At 38.9% G+C, this 23,152-nt stretch overlaps 1 protein-coding gene across 1 annotated transcript in view; it reads right to left on the bottom strand.

The window, feature by feature from the left end:
- Nucleotides 1–487: 487 nt before the first annotated feature.
- Nucleotides 488–23,152, bottom strand: part of HIBADH (3-hydroxyisobutyrate dehydrogenase) — a 75,657-nt gene continuing 52,992 nt past the window's right edge. The window contains exons 5-8 of the mRNA XM_015853849.3: nucleotides 13,374–13,507; nucleotides 12,503–12,579; nucleotides 5,894–6,050; nucleotides 488–1,516 (exon numbers count right to left, since the gene is read on the bottom strand). Of these exons, the coding sequence (XP_015709335.1) occupies nucleotides 1,358–1,516; nucleotides 5,894–6,050; nucleotides 12,503–12,579; nucleotides 13,374–13,507 (527 nt within the window). The 3' untranslated portion in view covers nucleotides 488–1,357. The remainder of the gene's footprint in view (nucleotides 1,517–5,893; nucleotides 6,051–12,502; nucleotides 12,580–13,373; nucleotides 13,508–23,152) is intronic.

Below are 23,152 nucleotides of genomic sequence, written 5' to 3'. Positions count from 1 at the left end.
AGCAAACTGAAAGGAGACCAGATCAATCAGTAGTTTAATGACTTTATATTATGTTACTAACAGGTTAAACCGTAATGTTCAAGTTCTCAGAAGATACAGATTTAAGCTAATTCAACCACACAATTTTCTTACTCGAATGTGCATGTATAAAAGGATCTGTCACAGGACCAAATTTGGAATATAAATGCATAATTGACCATGGATTGAGCCTGGAACCTGTGAGTCAGTATGGACGTGAGTACTTACATTTGTAAGTATAAGTTTACACCTGTATTTTGCCAGAAGCAGTGAACAGTTAAGGTAATACATAGGCAAATATACCACTGGATGCATCACACAGTCAAGAGTTCTTCAAAAGCCTGTTATTGCAAGATAATTTGTAAAAACCCAATCAAATTACAACGTAAGACCATTCAGTACCTTTTTAGTGAGCTGTGTGTGTGCAAGATTGCATCAAAACTAAAAGCAAATAATCATGGAGCAAGTATTTACCAGCATAGATTTTTATTTCTTTTCAAAATAATGGGGTTTGTTTAGGTTTATAGCACTGCAGTAGTCGCCTAAAGCAAATGCACACTTGGTTAGAACTTCTGGAAAGTGCTGTTTCTGGGCTCTGAAAATGTGTGACAGAAAATGTGTGACAGAATACAAGAAAATATAAAACTGGGTTAGCAAAATACAGTAACAGAGTTTTACAGGAGAGACACGCATACCATGTTATTTTAACTAAGTCTATCAGGCAAACATGCTGTAACAGCTCTCCACTTAGTAACATGTGCCTATAAACTTTATCTGCAACCTGAACCCCAGGAAATATTCACTACTTATCAATGCAAGGCTAGTAGGTCCAAGAAAAAAATAATAAAATCCATCTCACGCTGTGTTTCTTCATTGGAAAAAAAAAAAACAACTCTTCCCTTTTTGCATACAGAATTCACTTTTAATTTGGATAGATTGCTATGTATCATTAAATCACTGTATAACTTTACTGTTCAAGATTCACCTAAGTTTGCAGCCATAATGTCAATTATTTTATATGCAAACAATTAAGTGTTTAATTTTTTAAAAAAATATTTATTTATTTATTGCATCTAGTGAAAAAAAAGACTTTTGATGGTTCTTATAAAACGAAATCACTGGCTGGATGGTTGCCAAACAACCCCATCCTCTGACTCACTTTATCAATGATAGATGAAGTCCCGGAGTTTGCTGTGATTTAGACAACCAAAGATGATTAGTCTGTATGAGATCAGTATGCACAGTATTTCATTAAACCCATATATTTCTTACATGAGCTGTAAGGATAAAAAAACAATAACAATGTGTTTTGTGATTGTGTTCATTGCCAAAGGACTGCTCACAAGCTTTCCTCCTCACGTAAAAACTGGAACACAGCTGAGAAGTCTTTCAGGGCATAGCCTTTTGCACACATCATCCTGTAGATCTGATGCGCCTGGGATCCCAAAGGAACTGGTGTCTTCGTGTTGGTGGCAGAAATCTGGGCCAGGCCGAGATCCTGAGAGGAAGGAGAGGAAGGAAGCAGGCAGAGAGAAAGAAAGGAAGGAAAGGAAAAGAAAAAGTCAAGAAGAAAATGTCAAGATTATCAATAGCCATGTACATACAATATGTGAAATGTCTTTCATTGTTAAGAGAATTCTACCATATGAGATTTCAGTTCTAAACTAAAGAAGTCTGTCCAGTTTTTCATTTTGAAAACGGTAACTAAATGTTATTCAATAGGAAAACAAAACAAAACAGAAGAAAAAAAACCCAATCCAAAAACCCAACTCACATACAGCTCTGCAAGGAAGACAACTTCCATCAGGACAGAGGGAGTTTTCTTGTTCACTGCGCAACATGATAGCAAGGCTCTGACTTTTTTTCCCCTCCACTTTACTACATTATCTCCAAAACTAAGATTCCTCTAGGTATTCACTTAAGTATTTCACATACTTTTCATATTAGTTGAGTGAGAGGACATTTTTCTTGCAAAAAACAGGTTAAAAACAAAGCTGGAGGTATTTGAACAGCAACAAAATAAAAGCCTTTTATCTAAGTTACATTTACTGTAATGTGACCACCGTGCAATTAATGAAAGAATGATAGGTGTGAGCCACTCTGTGAATATAAATGGTTTGCAGTCTCACTGAAAGGTTGTATTAAGGAATTCCCTGGGGAACTGTCCTGGTTTTGCAACAACTTGATATTTTCTGTAATGAGTGAAGATGAAGGGATATAGAGAATAATTCAACTGCACTTTTAAACACCAAGTTTCAGGCAAAACATGAGGTTGTCAAGAAGAAAGATTTGAGATCCTATCCTCCAAAGGCATTCGGTCAACTATAGCTATAATCAAAATAAACAGGAGAAAAATGAAAGGCAAGTAGCAGCACAATGACTAACTGTAGTTAGTTAGAAAAAATCAGCTTCATGCATGCAGGACAGAAATGACGAGTCAGGCTGGAGGATGTCTTGAATTTTAAGCTGAATCAGACACGAAGCTCACTGAAGAAGGAACAGCTAACAAGGGCTTGGATACAGAAACAGATCTCTTTCTAATTATGACAGTAATGCCTGCTCTCAGGGTTGTCTTTATAAGGTATTGCAAGAGAACTAAACTTAATTATGAGACCCACATTTTAAGAAAGCTTCAGAGATACTTCTTCACCATTACCAGCATGTGAGATTTGCTGTCCATCCATGACTGTGGTAGCTCATAGAATCTGCACTTTCCGTGGGTTTAATTTAAAAAAAAAAAAAAAAAAAAAAAAAAAAATGTATATTTATGACGAATAGGAAGAACTGAGAGACTGCAGTACTGCTGAGAGCACTTTTGGCTTCTCAAGAATGACTTACAAGACAGGTCTTTACTTTCTGTGCGTCTGTATTTGAAGTAGCACAAGGAAATTCAAGATCTTACTCTATTCTCTAAATGTCACTTCGATCTGTAAATCGGCTCTATAAAGGTCATTCTGATACAAATCAGAATTATAGTTACTCTTCCTATTACCCTTGAATGACTTCAAGATCTAGGGAAATGGGAAAAACATGCCACAGGGTTCAGATAAGATCCCTCATCTGCATCACTGCAGATCATTCCTTTTTTGCCTAGCAATGACTGATGACCTAACTCTAAGAACAGTGACTTCAGCCTAACTCACAGTAAGATATTCTATGCTATAATCCTAACCTCTTCCAGCCCCTCTTTGTGAAATCTGTTGCCATGTTGTCCATTCTAAAAAACTTACGTCACTTCATGTAATGGTAGAACAGCAAAATCATCCTGCTCCAAACTAATGAAGGCCCTTAGTTTCAGTAGTAGTGGTCTATTATTCTCTGAAGGGGCTTGCACAAAAGCAGTCCCTGAAAATTCTGAACAGACTGTTAGCACAAGGACAATTTTATAAAGCAGATCTGTTTGCTTTTACACTGAAACTTGGGCTCCAAGATGGCTGAAATGTTAGATAGCATCTCAACATTTACTTGAACCAGGACTCCTGACTCCAAAGTCAGGAAGGTCCCAGGGGTTTCTCTGTGTTTGTTTTTTAAATTTCATTCTATTAATTGGAAACCTGAAGGAATAAAAGCACAGACTGTACATAAAGCTTATCTTTAGCTTTAGGTTGTAAAAGATTTTGCGCCTTTTCTCTCAAAGTTGGAGCTTCCTCAAGTGAAATAGCACAAAACAGCTTGAAAGGAAACTTGTCTTTTTGCTGACCTTTCCGAAAAAGTGAAAATCAGAGCATAATTTACGGCTCCTCTCATACTCCATGAAGCTGATATAATCTTGCAGATGTCTTAATGTACCAACTATTCTGTTCACTTTTTCTCAGCTTGGAAAAGGGGAACAATTCTCTTTTGGGATACAGCTGCAAATGTATTTTTAAAAAGTTAAACAAAAATAACAACAAAAAGATCGATAAAAAAAAAAAATCACCGTAGAAAGATGTGGCTCCTTAGACTTATTTTGGAGCTGATGTAAATGAACCTCTGCCATTTGGAATAAAGCATATAGTTGCGTTTTGCTTCTTGTAAGCAGCAAAAACATGCTTTGTACTTCCCAGACAAGAGTCCCCAGCTCAAATAACTTATATACTGCATGATCTATCACGCACCAGGATGAAAGGGATCACAGAAGTCCTCTGACAAACTAAGGATCAGTGTCTCAAAACTGGCCACTGCTTCACCATTTAATATCACAGACGCGATCAGCTTTCTCTTGGCTCCTTATTCATTCAAGTAATTTTCTATTGATACTGAAGAGGCACAAAAGGAATTTATTGTCTTTCCTTCTTACCGAGCCAGCCTATATGCTGTCTAGTAGACAAGATGGGCAGATGAGGCATCAGAAAAGGTGAAGAACAATTAAAAATCTCTGAAAAACAATCCTCTTATGCATTGATAATACTTTAACCAAAAACTGACAATTTCAACAAGCACAAGCCAAGCTGCTGTTCCTTTTTTTGAAGATCTCAGACAGAACAAAAGGGTGAAAAAATTCACCATTTACACAGAAAGTTAAAACGGATCGGAATATGTCCCATCCCATTTATATTATGAGGTCATTCAAGACAAGAGTAACAGTTAAGAATCAAAAGAACAGAGATTCCAGTGTGAAACAATGCACAACAGGCAGAACAGAGTTTGAAAGCTGCATGTGATAGAATCAAGAGCTTTGATGCAGCGCTAGGACCAGGTTGCTTATCTCCAATCAATAACCCTGGCCAACTTCAAATGCATAATATGAATCATTTTATAGACCAGGAATTTTAATAATGTTTTCTTGTCTCCTGTGTTTAAAGTCACGAACATGATGTAAAAACTACTGCTTTCCAGTATTTTAACACATCCCTCAAAGAAATGAAAGCTGCTGGCTGTTGTTGCATAAACTTAAAATACTGCACACCAGACACCCAGGGATGAGATCAGAGTTCTCTTCCGGGGCTGTTTTTGTAATTCACCTTAGGCAACCATTGTGTAAAAGCAAAAGAAGTTCAAAAGTCAGCGTCCTACAGTTCCTCCCTCCAACTGTGTCCTCATCAGCATGATGCACAGCCCTGACCTCCTTGCCTACTTTCCTCTGCCCTCCAAGAGCTTTGCTTTCCTGACCACAGAGTGACTCAGGACCATACTTTTCCTCAAACAGCCAAGCGAGGCAGTAATTCTACCCTCCTGGGATGGGATAGCTGTAAGTTACAACTTCTTCATGCTGAAAAGGACCTAAAACCCAGATGTCACACTTTGCAGACAAGTAATTTAAATCACTGGGTTATTACTTCTAAGAAGTATTATATTTGCTGCCACCGATGACAATTCAAGAGAGGTCACAGCACATGTGCACAGGCACCTGTAGAAAATCAGCCTGCAGAGGCTGAAGCCTGTCTGCATTATGCATTCCACATAATCTCAGGCAAACACCTTAGGAACTGGCTCAGCAAGGAAGGGGATGCTAGAAGGCATTTGTGGTAGCACAGCATAAAGTATCTGGAACAGATTAGGCCAAAAGTTTTGGATGCTTTTGCCATTATGGGCAACTAATTTGTTCAGAAGGGTTTTCTTGAACTTGAGCTGAGGCTCTTAAGTTCCAGAGCAGCCTAAAAGGCTTGCTGAGCACTTGCCATACATACAAATCCATCAGGAGCTCTATGGCAACTCAGAACTGAGAAAGTATGTATTGTCTTATTGAGTGGCTTTTCAGTAACAATAGCTAGGAAGAGGCTGGAGATTAAGGAAAGCCCCCTACGCTACTTATTAATTCAGAGCTATAGTAATAGGTTGAGATCGCTTCTGTCAATGCACACACATTTCCTTGTAATCACAAATTTTCACTGAGAATGCTTGCTAGAGACCCAAAGAAGAAGCGACTACAACGTTACACGCAAGTATTCCATACCTTAGCCATGAGCGTTGTTCCAAAGCCACCTTGATAATTATTAGCAGATGGTACTCCTTCCATCACTCCAGGAACAGGGTTGTACGTATCGCTTGACCAACAGCGACCCGAGCTCATATTTAGAATTTTGGCCAGCAGCTTTGGGTCAAGCCCTAATCTGTCAAAGGTCAAGGAAGAGAACTGTTAATGTCAAAATGTGCAAGACATGGGTGACTTGTTTTATATTTTAGGACTCTGCCATCATTTCTCTCCCTTTACTATAAGCCATGAAAAATGACACAGTATTGATATTGGGGGTAGCAGAGCTGTATTTTAGATTAAAGACCATCAATCCACCATTTAAGCAGTAGGTTTTCAGGGCTTTTTTTCCTTGGCACTAAGCAAAGTGCCTCCAACCTAGCAATTCTGAAAGTGCAAGCAAAATAAAGGTCCTCTCAGAGGTGCAGCTCCCTTCTAATTGTTTTAAGGCATTCTGTTCTGCCAGTGACTTGACCACATACCTGTTTTTCTAACAAAATTGTGTTATCTAAAGCTAAACAAAGCAAATAATTGAAAAGCAAGTACCAAACCTGATACATTTCTAAAAATATATATATTACTATTGTATACATCTGTATTTTGCTTTGCTGTTACTTAATCTTCATTACATACTCTTGCTTATGAGGCAAGTCTGCCTCTTACTGTGACATATGCTGTCTATTCACAAACGTACATCATAGTTCTGGGTAAACTGTTGATAAGGTTACTGATCCTGATAAAACAAAGCTTGTCCAAGTAGAAAATTTGTTCTAGAACGGTTCCATTTGTTCTAAAATAGAGCTGATGGCATAAACTGCTGCTCAGTGTAGACTGAAAGTATTTTAATATTTTAGGAAATTAACTGTTTTGTGTTTTATGAATTTGTATTAATGCTGATATCAAGTTGCAAATGCAAATTTTACTCCAATTACATTTATACCAACACTAATCGACAGTAGTGTATCTGATCCTATGGAAATGGTCAGTTACACTCATACAAGAAAGAAATCAAGGCAATTAATTCCAGTAACAATCAAGGATGAGAAAAAGACATTTTAAAATGTATATATCACACCCCCCTTGGCCAGGGACAAGAAAACAGGTTAAAAATAAAAAACTTTCCCACAAAATTTCAGAGGAGCTTCAGCCTTTACACAGGTCCTTCCATTAGCTTTTACCACAGACTTTTTGCAGATCTCCACAGCCATGGGAATCCTAACACCGCTTCCAGGCTCTGCAGCTCTCTGGGTTTTAATTTTTAGGTGATTAAATCTCATTACCAGTGGAACAGTTCCTAAATTTAGATCTCTTTATTCCAATAGGATTTTCAGAATAGGAAGTTTCAGGCAGCGATCTCTGCAATATGCTTCTTGTTCCCACAACAGCACACGTCTCTGTGATTCTGTCTTCCTTATGCAAAGCAAGATCACTTTCTGTACTGCAAAGGTACCTTTTTAGCATCACTGCTGTGCAGCCTTATTTATGGCTTGCTGCACCAGCCCCTGGGACTGAGCTTTATCCTCCTCCCCATTTATTGAAGTCCTCTGAAAGCTTTCAATTGCTTTTTCTTTTAAAAAAAGCATATTTTCCAGCACCAATATCTCCTCACAGTATTTTAATTGCACTTTTATCCTGTATAACGTATCAAAATCTTTATCAAAAACCTGTCAAAATAAAGGCCTTAATCGTTGCCATTAAAAATAACCAAAACCAAACTAAACTGAACCAAACCAACCAACCAAAAAAAAACCCCAAATGCACTGGGAGCACACAGTGCCTGAGCTTTCAAGCACAAAGAAGCTGCTTTTTGGCCAAAACAAATCTCTTGGTTTGTTTGTTTCCTTATTGTTCTTACACCCAGATCAGTATTTTTAGTGGTGCGGTGCCTGCTTGTGCAACATCTAGCTGCATGCAGAGATCTGTAATTTCAGCTCCAAGTACATTGCAAGGCAGAGGACCTAGCACTTCCAAATGCATATAAGCCTTCCCAAAAACGCCCTCCTCACACTATACCAACAGCCTCTCTGTAAAAATACATTTTAAAAGATAACTGTGTGTCATACAGATATGTAAAATACCGCCTGCATTACATCCAGCAGATTTTTGCTCCAGCAAAGGAAAAAGGCAGACACTGTCAGTTTAAATCCCTGCTCCTTCAAACTCTGCTGTTCTTAAAACATCATGCAGATTCTCTACAGGAGACCTGAACCTATTTCTTTTTTTTTTCTCCTTTGCAGCAAGTGTATCATTAATAAGAGCAAGTTAGAAGTGCTTTGCATTTCATCTTTCTGAGGATTCATCCAGTGGTGCATATATAACTGACAGTTAAAATTAGACATATTAAAATCAGTTACCGAAGAAGTCCTCTGTCTTCCACTGTGCCCAAGGCTTGTAATGGTCTGAAACTAGCTAGAATATACAGTAATTGTCATTCAGTGAGAGTCTATCCTAGAAAGTCATGCTTCAGTGGAGAAGACTGAGTTTCCATTTGAAATCAACAAATTAATCCGAGACAGGTATCTGAAAGGGCAAGTTTAATAGGAAGCAGCTACTGGGCTCTCAACCATGATAAAATGTTATTGCTGTTTCCCTGTAAATTGGCTGGGAACATATGATACTCTCTGCATAAGAGCTCCATTGCTGTTCAGGAGATATACTGCTCAAGCTATCAAAATGATGACAGTCTGCCAGTCCCCATAACAACTTGCCATTGGATGTGGCAAGAGCTTGTGCATGCGCATGTGAATTTACAATTACCAAAATATTCTTCTCCCTTATAAGCAGAGAAGAAGTCTGTGTATTAACTGCACTTCTAATAGAGCACAGAAACAATTAATTGCCTCAAATTACGGCCTCTTCAGTAACATTCCTAACGAAACGAAGAGCAGAAACTAAGCAATGAGCACAAAAACAAACAAAATAAAGGTTCAAGCAGAATCCCTTTGAGCCACTGCTCAATATTTAAGTTTATACTGAGCTCTGACAAAATAACACACTGCATTTTTCACACATACCTCCAGGAGTTCAGCCTGGAACAGGCAGAGAAACTCATAAGACATTTCACAGAGAAGAACAAAAATAAATGCCCTGGTCTCATTTCATGGTGTAACACCTGAAGTAGCTGAACTGTGGAGAGATTCACATCTCAAGGTGCTTGGGATAAATACCGTATTAAGTTACAAAATATTCAAATGGAACCTTATGACCTTTCTACCACAGCTAAAACTCATCATGCTATCAGTGTTTTAAACAAGGTAAGTGCTCTGAAGCATCATTGGTAACCTTCAGAAGAGTTAGATGAAGACAGCAGAGACACAGAGTTCTCAGGGGAATTCAATTTTAAGGCCTTCTTTCTAAAATTTGTGATGGGGATGCACTCAGGACCACATGCCTCAGGCTGGCACACAGGCCTCTCTATGCTGCTGACTCCCATTTCTGCTCCCTTTTCTCATCTACAGCTCAAGGATGCTCACTAAAACCAGATCTGGAGGCTTGGCAACAGATGGCAAAGTTCTTCAACTGCCTTTGCACTTGATAGATCTAAAAAAGCAAGGAGGCACAAACTAATATACAGTAAAATTGCTAAGGAAGCAATTTTGTCTTTTGACACAAATCTGGGTACCACAGTAGTTCCTTCTAGTGGAGAGGACTTCCTCTGCTGTTAGTTGCCCACCAGTGATTCTGCAGTGCCAAAGACCACTTACTGCTGTCACGGTATCCCAACCCCATTAAACTAGCTTGTACTGTCTTGTGTCAGCAGAGAAGACCTTCCCTGAGTCTCTAACGGGACTAAGCACTGCTTGATGAGCAGCTGCTTCCATCTGATGCAAACACAAACTTGTTATCATCAATAACTCATTTCCAAGGCTTACTTTGCTAGTATTAGACACTGCCACACTGGAACTCAGAGCTCAGTAACTGACATCACATGAGAAAAAGAAAAAAGAAAAAGAAAAGTAGTCTCTGGCTGCAGATAGTAACAACTAATGTTTTTATTTCTTATTTGTGAAGCTTACACATATTCTGTACATTGATATGACACAACCATTCACTATGGCATTTTGAGATATGCACATTACTGAATGTGTTTAAAAACTGTTTGGATGCGGTGCTCAGGGATGTGATTTAGCAGAGTGTTGTTAGAGTTGGGGTAGTATGGTTTGGTTGTGGTTGGACTTGATATCTTGAAGGTCTTTTCCAACCTGAGCAATTCTATGATTCTATCATCCATAAAACCATACAGTAAAATCTACTGTTTTGAAGCTAGAACATATTGATTTCTGAAAGGTACTATAATACGACTATAACTATAGTTACACCTAGTTCAGTCAGTGATAGTTTGAATAGCTGATTATCCAAAGTCCTTAAAACTAGAACGATCCAGCAAATATACACGATGCATGACACAAAGATTTTATATTCTATCTAAAAGTTAACAATACGTATGAGCTCCACTGTTTCTACTGTGAGGGTATCTTGGGGTTTCCAGAGTCTTTTACCACTATTAGGTCAAATCAGATTTTCTTTATCAGTTCACCTTCCAGCTCTCTCCAAGTAGTCAAACCATTTCTTGCTAGGTAGTCAACTCATCCTTAGAGTGTTATACTTGAAGAAACAACTCACACGAACAACTAACCCACTTAATATTAACTGAAAACTTTTTGCAATTAGAAAACTGTAACTTGCATGTTGGAAATCTGTACGCACCAAAAGCAGAAAGCTCTTATTCTACTTGTATACAAAGTCTTCTCCAGGATTTAATTCACAGCACATTAAGATCACTGCAAGGGTCCTGAATTGCTTTACATTACCGCCTACGTCTTAATCTCATTTAGTCCAAAAATCACATGAGGTTTCATATAGGCTTTTCATATTATTCAGGTTACAGTCAGCAGGTTTCTTCTACAATAGCTACAGTTCCTGCTTGACTGCCATCAGTGTAAGCAAGGAAGGTCAGTATATCGTCACCTCAATAATGGATTTTTGCTCACAAACACTGAATACAAATTGAGCTAAAATTTTCAATGGGAACCAATGAAATTAAATATGAAAATTCTAGAAATCTTACTACAGTGGCTGCAGGCATCTGTTTGTTCTGTGCACAGATTACATGCCCAGAATACCCGTGTTCCAAAGCTTTTGACTTTATTCTATTTTTAATGTTAGACGTAGTAATTCCTATGAATACGGACAAAAAATTAATGAAAAATCAGTTGCATATGCTTTATTAAGCGAAACCTGACTTAAACCAGAATGTGATGAAAGCTTTACACCATACCAAATTACTACAGTTGTATACAATGCCACTGTTTTTATTATGGCTTGATACAGATGTGCCTCTGTATCTTACAGACTCTCAATTTTAAAATGTAAATGGTACACGATATTGATAAACCAATTAGCACTGATGCAAAGCAAATTCCTCTTTTATCTCAATTACAACATGACAACTTAATAGGTCAAGATAGTCTAACATCTGAGACAAGGGCAATTCAATAAAACAACTGCATCTTGATATGGTAATTAAGAGGAAATGTGAATCCATTACACTGCCTCCTGTATGTGTGCATACGTAGGTGTTCTTTTTTATTTATTTAAGCATTTGACGCCCTCTTGTTGTTTTTATAGTGCAGCAAATCCACATGAGCACACGGTCTAAAGCCCAGTTGATAAGCATCTACACTTTCTGTAGTTTTAGCAGACCAACTGGAAGGATGCAACGGTGAGATGAATAATTCATGAAGAGCCCTTAAAAGATACACAATTGGAAGATAATCTCTTCAAACACAGAACTGCATATAAATTTGCAAATGTTTTAGATCTGGCCAAGAGAATTTAGGAAGGTTCAAATACTGTGATACTAAAGCGGTGCCTGCACTCACTGTATTTAAAAAATGTCAAACACAACAGGAAAAATAAACTGGTTACAACTGGAGAGGAAAAATCATTTTGTTTGAATATACTGCCTCTTACAAGTCAAATGTATCACCTGCTAGAAATGAAGTGCTTTTAGCACTGAAAAGAGCAGAGTGGAACACACTCCAGCTCTTTGACAAAGCATTAGTTTTGGCAATTAGGTCAAACCACAGTGACAAACTCTGACAGAAATGTTATTTTTTTATGCGCTGATCTTAACCTGACATGCACTGCATTAGAACTTTCACTTGACAATTCAGTTTGGAAGATTTCACAAAGGTAAACAAAGCCAACATGAGCCATGTGAGAGAATAATATTCAGAATACAACGCACATTAGCTTAGAATCTGATACCTATCTCTATATTACCCCCTATGCACGTAATATAAGACAAACATTATTGTATAAAGTGCTACAACAGAATAAATAAAGTCTTATCTTTAGACGCAGAATGTAACAACCTTTACAGTCAATACAAGAGAACATTCCTGTTCTAAAGAGCCCTACCTTAGCTAAATAATACCTTTAGCATGCTAATGGCTTTTATAAGAGAATTTCTGGCAAAAGATTTTCTATGCCATCCAATTATCACTGTCTCAGCAAAAGTCAACTGTAAAACACAAGTCTGTGAACACAGAGAAAACACCTCCAATCCAATACAAAAATCAAACAAACCTGATTCCAAGATTCATAGTCTCAGCAGTTCCAATCATACTTATGGCCAAAAGCATGTTGTTACAAATCTTCGCAGCCTGAAAAGAAGTTTATCAGTCAATTAGTTTTTTTTTCCTTGCATTTTCTAATCTGAAAATGCATTACATTTATGCATGAGTAATACACAGGGATTTTTTTTAACTACACAGGGGACAGTTTTGATTAAATATGCTCTTCTCAAAAGGTAGCATCAATAGACATGAACGTATAGTAGTACAACACATCAGTGAAAAATGCCCTACGGTTCCTTTAGAGACTAGGAAATATTTTTATCTTAGTGCAGTAGGTAGGTTAGTATACATGGCACATGGGTGCTCTTTATCCTTCAGGACATTCAGTAAATCTAAATTTAGAAGAAATAAAATAAAAATCTGCATCCTTTAACATGCATTTTTTTAACATGTGAAAAAGCACCAGGTCAGATGTTCTGGTGCTAAGCTAACTGAGGAGCAAGTTTTTCACTCAGAGGGTGGTGATACACTGGAACAGGTTGCCCAAGGAGGCTGCGGATGCCCCATCCCTGAAGGCATTCAAGGCCAAGCTGGATGTGGCTCTGGGCAGCCTGGTCTGGCTTGGTGACCCCAAACATAGCAGGGGGGTTGAAACTAGATGATTATTATGGTCCTTTTCAACCCAGGCCATTCTGTGATTCTATACAACGTACTGGAGAATGGTGCCAAGATACTATTTCATCATGGTTGAAGAATAAGGAAACAAGTGAGAAAAAATAATACAAGGCATTTCATTTTGGAATACAAGAGTGAATACCATTCAAGAAAAATAAAGTAGTCAAAGCAAAAGTCTGAGAAAACTCTTAATGCTTCAGCATTACCTGTCCAGTTCCAACCTCTCCACAGTAGACTACATTGGATCCCATGCATATTAGCAACTCTTTGGCAGCATCAAATTCCTGTTCCACTCCACCAACCATGAAAGTAAGGTTTCCAGCTCGAGCAGCTCCAACACCTGAATCAAGACAACATTGGATTTAACATCAGTACTTTTAAACAGTCTTAACAACTTCACCTGATCAGTAAGGGTCTGGTGATGTAAAATGTATGCATTTAATAAGTATATACAGTCTGAGTACCTACAGGATCATATATCTTAATTCTCAAACACTTGAGAAGATAAAGCCATCTTAAGGAAGGCTGCATCTTCAGCAATAACGGCAGACAAACAACTCATAAGAATTACAGAAAACTGGTAATGTGACTTTTTATAGTTTCATATGAAGAAACAACTAACCCTTCCTGTGACTTTGCACCCCATAAAATTCATTGTAACTGCATCGCTACATAAAATGTCTGCATTGCCAAACCGCTCTTCAGACACGATTATGCACAAACAGTTGCTCAAAGTTAACTCTGGTTTTATCAGCTTTTCCAAACTCTGGGCTAAGTTTTATCAATGCTTGTTGACTGATAACTGAACAACTAAAAGTCACAGACATGTGAAACCTACTGCTTGCCTTCTGAAACTGCAGTTTATCACGTTCGTAATCAGAAGCGATGTTCTACTATGTCACTGAAACCTCATTCTAGCTTTCTATGCATAAACATAAAAACAATCATATAAATAATATAAATAAACATACACGGTCATATGGAGTACTATGCAAAACCAATATAAAACGATTGACAGGCACACACACATACAAACACACTATCCTCAGTTTTATTCCAAAAAATCTATCCCATCTTTACCACGGGTCAGTAAGAACACCTCATAATTCTGGATCATATTCTTCTTAAGCACAAAAAAAGCATATTTTTTTTTCCATGTAATATTTAGCACCTGCATGAAATGCTTCACTCCTTAAAAGATGCCTAATTCTAATACAAGTTACTCATATAATGTTGATCTCCTCATCATCAACAGATTTAATTGGCAGAGCTGCTATGAAAATTTACCCCAAACACATCAGCTTCCCCTGTTTTTCACTTCAGCAAGAAGTAGAACCAGTATACATTTTTCTGCATTATGCATCAAGCTTTGGCCTTTTAGGATGTACAGCCACAGATTACAGCCCCTTTGACATGAAACAACAGTTTTATTTGAAATAAAACTAGTTAACAGTGTACTTGCAAACAGAACATCCAAGTAAAATGGTTTATTCTCCCTCTGTGGAGTGGACCATTCTGCTTTTACATAAGTCAGGCTGTTCTCTAGCTATGATTCACAATTCTTTTTCATGAACTAGCTGCCATCCACAACAATGGTTACATTGAAGTAGTTTCCAGTGGAAGTGGAACACCCTGCACTGTGCTAGGTGTTATGTAGTGACAAATGAAAACACACTCCCAAAATGGGAATTTCACATATTTTTGTTGGCACTCATTATTTCTTGTCCTGGTACAACTAAGAAAGATCTGACTCTCTCTCTCTTGTCAGACTTTTCTACATGTTTATAACATCCCCCTTGAGCCTTCTGTTCTCCAAGCTTCTCCTTGCATGAAAGATGCTCCAGTCCCCTCATCAGCTTAGTGGCCCTTTGCTGGGCTCACTCCAGTACTGGGGAGTCCCAAACTGGAATGTCTGGAAAAACACAGACCCAAAGCTTTCAACTGATATATACAAAACATGCTGCTCCTAGAAAAGCAATTTAGCACTGAAATACTGACAATGGTAAAGACTTCTTTGCTCTTGTTAAGACACCTTATCTGCAGCCAATCCTTAATCTCACTCAAACAGCTCCTCCCCAGCCAACTCATGTGGCAGATCCTGAGAACTTGGCAAAGAGCAAAGCATAGATTTAGAACTAACACAAACAGGTCATTGTCATCTTGTTGGCTACCAACTTACTATGTACATGACCGCAAAGATTGCTACATTAATAAACACAATGATTTTCATTCCATTCCTCCAGCTATTTTTATTCAAACCACATAATGGCCTTTACCACTAATCCTGTGATCTGACCTGCAGCAAATTAAGTAGACAATTTAAGTCAAAGCTTACAAACAAAATCCAGTACTATCCATCATAGGTCAATAGCCTTGTATCTAGATTACAGACTGCTAAATAGCTTCAGAGAGTCATTTATTAGAGCAAAATTAATGCTGACAATAGTTTTCAGCTGGTTAATCTTCTGACAGCTGCACTCTCTCACTTGTTCAAACACTTACATTTCAAGTAGAAAAAATAAATTAGCTAACTAGGAAAAAAAAAAGAGCAATTTGTTGTATAATGCAGAAGGCTTGGAAAATTCTGTTTTTAAAAAACAAAAGCCTATGCAGTTCATGACTTCTGTAGTATTTCTTACCACCTCAAACAGCGCTTTGTGTACCATGCCGGGTCAAAAGTCCACATTCAGGATCTATTTGTTCTTTACAAAATACTGAGAGCTTCTTCTTGTCCTCAGGGAGCAGTTTCTGAGAAATGGTATTAGCAAGCAGCATGTACAAGACCTCCTCCTCTGCAAGGCAGGGCTGCAGAAGCCCATGGCTGCAGCCCTATGTTTGGCCTCACTCTTAAGAGCCCCTCAGCCAATGTGCAGAATCCTCTAAGGAGGTCATGCCAGCAGATTGCACAGTGGAGCTCAACTCTGAGTCAGTAAATCATAAGACTATCAGAGTGTTTCCCAGAGATATAAATTGACAGGAACAGGTTTGCAGATAAGAGAGCTAGCCAGTGGGAGGGGCACACTCACACACATACACACACACACACACACACACATAAAGAATATGGGAAAAATGCACAGTGAGAAGTTCTAGAGTAGGTCTGTGATATGTATGCCCACCTAGAGACAGGCTTCCCACTTGGGTACCAAAAGGTTTTAGACAAAATCTGGAAGATTAATGTCTTGTAATGAGAACAGGTAAATAGAGAGCTGCTCCTTAAAACATCCCCTCACATCTGCCTGAGTCACTTGCAGGGCAAGGATTAGTACAATCCACGAGGTTCTCACTGAATTGCCCAGTGAACCTGACATAGAGCTGCTCCTAAGTTCACAGTTTTATATGAAAAAGTAAATAGAAGCTTAGGGGCCCTCATATGACAGCAGCAACTGGCCACAGCTGTCCTGAGACAGTTTGGATTCAGACAATCTCAAGTTATAGGCTCCCAGCCAGGCAGCCTATAGGTTCTCCAGCCACCAAGCACTTCCATATCCACTTTTCCTTGCTTATTACAGCTCCTGCAATATTTAGTACCTTGGAAATAGTCTTGTAATTTGCAACGGATGCCTCCAGCGCCAAAAACAAAGGCCCTACCCCTAAAGCTACATCAGTAAGAAGAGTCTGTCTACAAGCAGCTTGCTTATTATAAAGAATAGAAACTGTTAGGAAAAAGAAAAGTTAACAAAGATGCTACATGAGTGTATCTGCTTCTAGTTTCAGTTGTGTTACATGTCCATAAGAAGAGGAGGACGTAGACAAGCTAAAAAGAAGTGGCACTGCAGGGCTGTGCATCAGAGGAGGATTCCATCTACACTGCTGAATACACAGAGCACCCAACCATTCCCCTATGCCAAGACACTTAGATCACTGTTGTGTTGCATCTGCAGATAATAACTTTTGCTGTTGACAAAGTTGAACATGAATGCAGCAGCACTTGGCTGCTCTGAAGAAGATAAGGATGAGGGTTATAACACGATGAAGCTCAGAAGGCAAATATCCATTTCAACAATGACCTATTCGACATACAGCCTACTGAGCAAGATGTAACTTCAGCAACTGGCTTATGACCCAAAATCGACGTAATCGTCAACAATAAAAAATTAAGTTGTTGGAACTTGAATGCTTCCCCCTATTTTACAATGTGGTACATTCAGTGCAGAAGGGAACACTGTTCCCTTATCCCAATATTTTTGCAAAACCATAACCCAAGTGACTACAGTTTCCCCAAACAAGCAGTTTCTTGTTGTGATTGCTCTCCTACAGTTAGGCTGAACTTGAGAGCCTGAATCTGTGTATGTGTGTACGTGCTTATAGGCTCAAAGCAGTGTCCCTAAGTACCTGCCAGCTCAAGAGAAATATTTTGGCTTTCGCATCTCGCAAGAAGTTAAACCAAAATACACAAGGAAAGATTAACCAGAAAGGTTACTATTGTTTCGTTCCATGTATAAATCAAAAACCAACTAAAAGGCAACAGCAGGTACAGGCAACCAACATGTATGGGCAACATCAGCTACAAATCCTTACTGGAAATAAAAGCAGGATATTTAAAATTATACCATAAATGTAAAATAACGAAGTGGAAATGACATATTTCATCAAATATAAATAGAACGTCATTCCCTTCTTGTTGCTTTGTAGACAAAGTATGACGGGCTTGATCTATTACCAGGAAAAGAGTAAACAGAACAACCTCAGAAAAAACACAGAACAACCCCCCCACTCTTCCCAGGGATGGCACTTCTCTCCCTATTACAAAAATCAGCACCAAAGGTAGAGCTATGAAGCTATTCTACTGCCGTAGAAGCGAAACACAGTAAATCACTTAATTTGCTCCAAAGAACTTAAATGTTTTAACCAGTCTGCCATCACCAGAGATAAAGAAGAGGGCCGATGGGACCGGGCTGCGATGTGAGCCGTCTTTAAAATGCAATTGTTCTAATCATTTTCTACAGATGCAGCCTCACAAGGGGCTGCTGTCACAGGGACCATTTACGACTTGTTATGGTGTCTCTATTGTTTACCAGAGACATTCGCTAAAAAGGCGACAGCTGGGACAGAAAGCTGCTACTCAACGAACAATATAATCCCGTGAAAGTAATCAACAAATTTAAGGGTGTTAATTAACTTTACACTTTATCATGTTCAATTAGTTGTCCTTTCTCGAAAAGATTGCCGTGCACAATCGGTTTAGAGCGTGCCATGTTTGATTTGTAAGCGATCACAGTCTCTGTTCCTTAGCCCATGTCAGATGTCCTCTGGGGTGCCGGTGACACAGACGGATGGCTCCGCACATGCTGGGGGTGATGTGGTGTAGCTGGGACCAGCAGCACATAACCCCGGCCTCACACAACTGGAGCACCATGTACACACAAAGCCCCTCCGCCGCAGCACAGGCAACAACCCAAAGTTTGGTTTATTTGCCGAAGCACAAAGGCACAAATAAACGGGCAATTTTTCATCATTATATCCCAGAGCACAGGGCTTGTCTTTTAGGGGCACGCTCGGGATCATTTCCTCCCAGCAAGACCCTGAGTCGTGCCGCATTATGCGCACGTTCCTACATTTTACATAATGCACGGCCGCCTCTCTGCGTGGCAGCTGAGCAAATGGGAAGTTCTTGTGGATATCAGATTTTGCGGTGACTTTTAAATGTCCATTCTGTGTTTCTAGTGGGATTCTAGTGGAAAGTTAATTTATTATTAAAATCTGCTGTTTTCCCTTGCAAGCACCAGTTTTGCTTGCTAATGGGACAAGGCAAAGCTTGCAATGAAATGACGGCATACTTGGAATTATGCCTTAATGAAAGCCATTGCTATCTCGCTCTCCTGATGAATAGAGCCTTGCACCACTGTACCTCATGAACTACTGATGTTTGAACAGAAGTAGAAATGGAGGTTCAGGTCAGTGCCTTGAAGATTTGTACAACAAGAGCTCAGTGCAACTCCAGAAGAAAAAGCACTCTTGAGGAAGTAGATGCATCCCTTTTACAGCATCATCCAATTATAAAATCGGCAAAATTGTGGCTGCGCAAAGAAAAAAAACTAGTTGATTTTTATTCTTCAGCAACAGGCAAATTAAATGCACATTATCATAATTATGAAAGCACTTACGTTGTACATAAAAACAAACTGGGGAAGAAAAAAAAACAAGCAACAAAAAACCTGATACAATAAAAATGCGAAGAAAGCCCTATGGAAAAGTTGTTAACTCTGAAAGCTAATAATGGAGTAGGTTAAATATTTAAGAGGAAATTATAGTCTGTATCAGAAATAGCTGAAACCACAACACAAAGCAGTAGAAAACATTAGTTTTCTGCTTGGAAGAAGATCTGCAGGGAGAAGGGAAGCGGTCGATAGATCCTTAAATTGGACGCAATAGCTGTTCTTCTATCCCAAGTTGGCAGCTGCTACATTTGCAGACCTGGTTCATTATTTACCCATAATGACCATCAAGCTCCAGTCAAAGTCAGATCACAACAACTGTCAGCAGCTCTTTTAATTAGCCTTGTTTGAATTCAGATAAATATCACAATGGCCCAGCTTCTGCTGAAAAAGCAACAGAAGACTGCAAGGAGTAAGCTGCTCTGAATTCCAAACAAACAGTATTATGAAAAAGTCCAGCAAACAAAAGTTTATTTTTTTAATTGAGGAAGGAATGATGATGTGCACGCTATTATTTCTCCCTCATGCGATATTCATATCGCAACCCACCGTTCCTGTTTACGGGCAGATTTGTGTTTCTCAAATGCCAACTCAAAGCATCACTCCTCAACCTGTAAGGTAAACTTCAAGAGATGCTTTACAGGTACTAATTAAATCTCTAACCTATGTGAAATTGTACGTTTTGAAAAACTGAATCAGAATTAAGGAATGCACATATTAACAGGATTATCCTCTCTCCTAATTTATCTCCTTCTGTTTGTTTATCCTCAGGGAACGTAATCTTCTGTTGCATCAAGCCCCTCTCATTCTCCCTGTGTCAGCAGCAGAATAATAATTCCCTCCTCCTCCTCCACCCCTGCCTCCCACATGCACAGGCAAGAACGAGGAGTGGATCAGGCTGTGAGCATCAGCACTAATGCTCGATGCAGCTATTTTCATAACAGTGGCACAGAGTGAAAGAAAGATGAGAGAGAGGTGAGCAATATGCTACCTGTTCTGGAGAGCCCAGCGTGAGAGAGAGTAATTGAATGCATTTTGCCTCTTGGAATAATACAGAGACAGATGATGGGGCAGAGCACACTTTAATACCCTTTCTTTAGCACTTGTGTTGCTCTTGTGGTTGGCAGTACTTTGCTATATGCTGTGCAAAGACAAAAGCCAGCACCAACCTCTCCCATTCCACGTGGCAACCCAAGAGGCATTGGTGTACATACAAGGACCCATATGGGTGGTGAGGGAATATGCTGAGGGAATCATGAGGATACATGTATGTGAACAACAGGAACACAAGTGCTACAGTGGCTCAAGAGAACAGAAAAAAATATGTAAACCTCATCAGGAAGGCAGTGCAGAGAGAATGATAAAGAAATAATAAAACAGGCAAAATGGTAATGAGAAGCTTTATGCTTTTAGAGGAAGCACTGAGTGGAATTCCGCAGGGATTACTGTATGAACTTGGCCATGGACACTAGCATAAAAATCTTCCATCTGATTTAGATGTATTTCAGAAGGATGCCAAAACACAGAAAACAATATGTCCTCTCAATAAATCATGCAAAAACTGAGCAGAAGCTATTGTTAAACAGGCTTAATATAAAGCAAATGCACCAGAAAAATTACGAGATGGTATTAAGTAACAACTGACACCTCCAAAATGATTAGCCAAAGAAAATAAGTTGCAACAGGAAAGAAAGCACACAGAAGGTGCTTTAACCTTGTCAACAAAGTACAAGCTGAAAGAAAGGCCTGATGAGACTGTACTGTTGGCAGCACTGTGTTTAGTTCTAGTTATTGCAATGGCAAAGTGAAATAACAGAGCACCTGGAAAGTTACCAAGGAAAATGGTTCATAGCATTGCAATAAGAAAGGAAATAAAGTACAATCGATTAAATTAGCAGCTTATTTTTAATACCCAAATTCTGCACCAAAAACATTTTTGAGCTGCAGCTCATGCCAGTCATCTCTCATATGCCCTCTCTTTAATCCATACCCCACCATAAAAAGCCCTGGAGAACAGGAAAAGCCCTTGGGTGTCCCTGCTGGAATACCAGAGTTAGTTGTTCCTCAATATCCGTGTGTATGGTCTCCAAATTTCATTTAGGGCCGCAAGCCTATACAGCAATATTAAAACTTAACAACTGCAAGCATCTACCATTTTGGGCTAACTGTATTGGGTTTAGCACAGTTCAAAGCAGGAATTTCAGTTTTTATCCCAACATCAGCAAGAAGGCTGGCCAGCCAGTGCACAATTGAAGTGGTTTGTTCCAGGGATTTTGTTTGGGATACCATAAGTGTTCTGATCAGACTTTGGGACAGTCCAAATGTAAAAAGCACATGGCACTAAGCTATTTGGTTAACCGTAGCTGTGTTCTGAGTAAGCACAGCATAAACACAAAAGAAACAAAGAAAATAACCCAAGATCTTCCTGGCCAGCACTACTGTTTGAAATTCTGGAGCTTTAGTGAAGATCTGAAAATGAAACATAAACATGCACACAGTTTCTCAACCATGTGGGCCAGCGCTATCCCTCCACACAACTGATTTTCAGTAGACAGGCTCCAACACAATTCCCATGCTGGCTGGATTATGCATCACATTCTAGAAACAAAAGAACTTCTCAAACACGTATTGCAAAAACAAGAATATTTTATGTTTAGCATTAGAATGGTGGCAGAGCCTCATATTTAACATATACTGACGGCTCCACAACTCCACTTTCTTCAGGATATTCCACACCATACCAAAGATCAGCAACTTAAAAATAGACCATTATGGAACAATACAAGAAAAAGCTTAAAGGGATGAGCATTTGCAATGCCCCCTTTATAAAAAGTAATATGCCAGAAGAGCAACTCTATCTGCTCTAGCCAAAATCCACAAGCAATACCCAAATGAACAACAGCAACCAAATCACCACATAAGCTTAAGGTTTGTGTGGGACAGCAAAGGCCACATGCAGAACCAGAATTCCACCTCAGCATCACAGCTTTTGATCTCATCAGCCTCAGTTGAGCACCATATAGCTGCTGTGCAAACCTGTGACCAACAAGGCATTAAGAACACAGCAAAGAAATAAAAAAGGAGAATTAAATCACACGGAGGCATGCATTTAAACTGCATTGCTCCACAGGTATGGGTTCTAGTGCTCCGCTAGGTAAAGGGTTCCCTTTTAAGAAAGCCAGTGGCAGAAGCGTAAAGTCACAAAGTCCAATTTCTGTTGATGTATCCATTAATTCTTTCTTGTCGTATAATAAAAACATTGCAAAAACCAAAAAACCAACAATAAAAGAACATTAAAACGGGGGTGGAAGAGCATGGCATACCTAGCCCTAAGCATTTCTGGTTTATCAAGAGCTGAAGATGTGGCAATGCCACAGCCAGTAGGAGTATCCCAAGCAGTAGGAGCCCATTTACATTTACAAAATCTATCTAGTATCTAACAGCATCAGTCTAATGAAATTCTGAACAAAACTGGACAAGATACAGTCAGAAAGAAGGACCAGATGTCATTCTAAAAGTATCAAAGATTTTCTCCTTTAAAATATATGCTTATTTTTAAGCAAGCCTAGCTTTATAACCATAGAGCAACATAGCATTTTGTGCTGCCTACTTTCAGTGGTTAATTCTAGTTAACTTTTATTCCGCACTAAAAAAGAAAGCAGAAAATGCAATCCGTTAGAAGAACAGATGAAATTGGAGTGATCCAGACCTTCCATTTAAGGCATCTTTTAGTTGTTTATTTTTATGGCTGTTCTCATATCTATTTCCTGTTTAGGGACCCTCTACACATAATTCTATTATTACTCCTTTGCAAAATAGAAAATACG

Source organism: Coturnix japonica, chromosome 2 (assembly GCF_054131305.1).
Source record: "Coturnix japonica strain WE chromosome 2, WE-NBRP24, whole genome shotgun sequence".
In the NCBI taxonomy this organism is placed as follows: Eukaryota; Metazoa; Chordata; class Aves; order Galliformes; family Phasianidae; genus Coturnix; species Coturnix japonica.
This window is presented reverse-complemented; position numbering and strand designations above follow the sequence as displayed.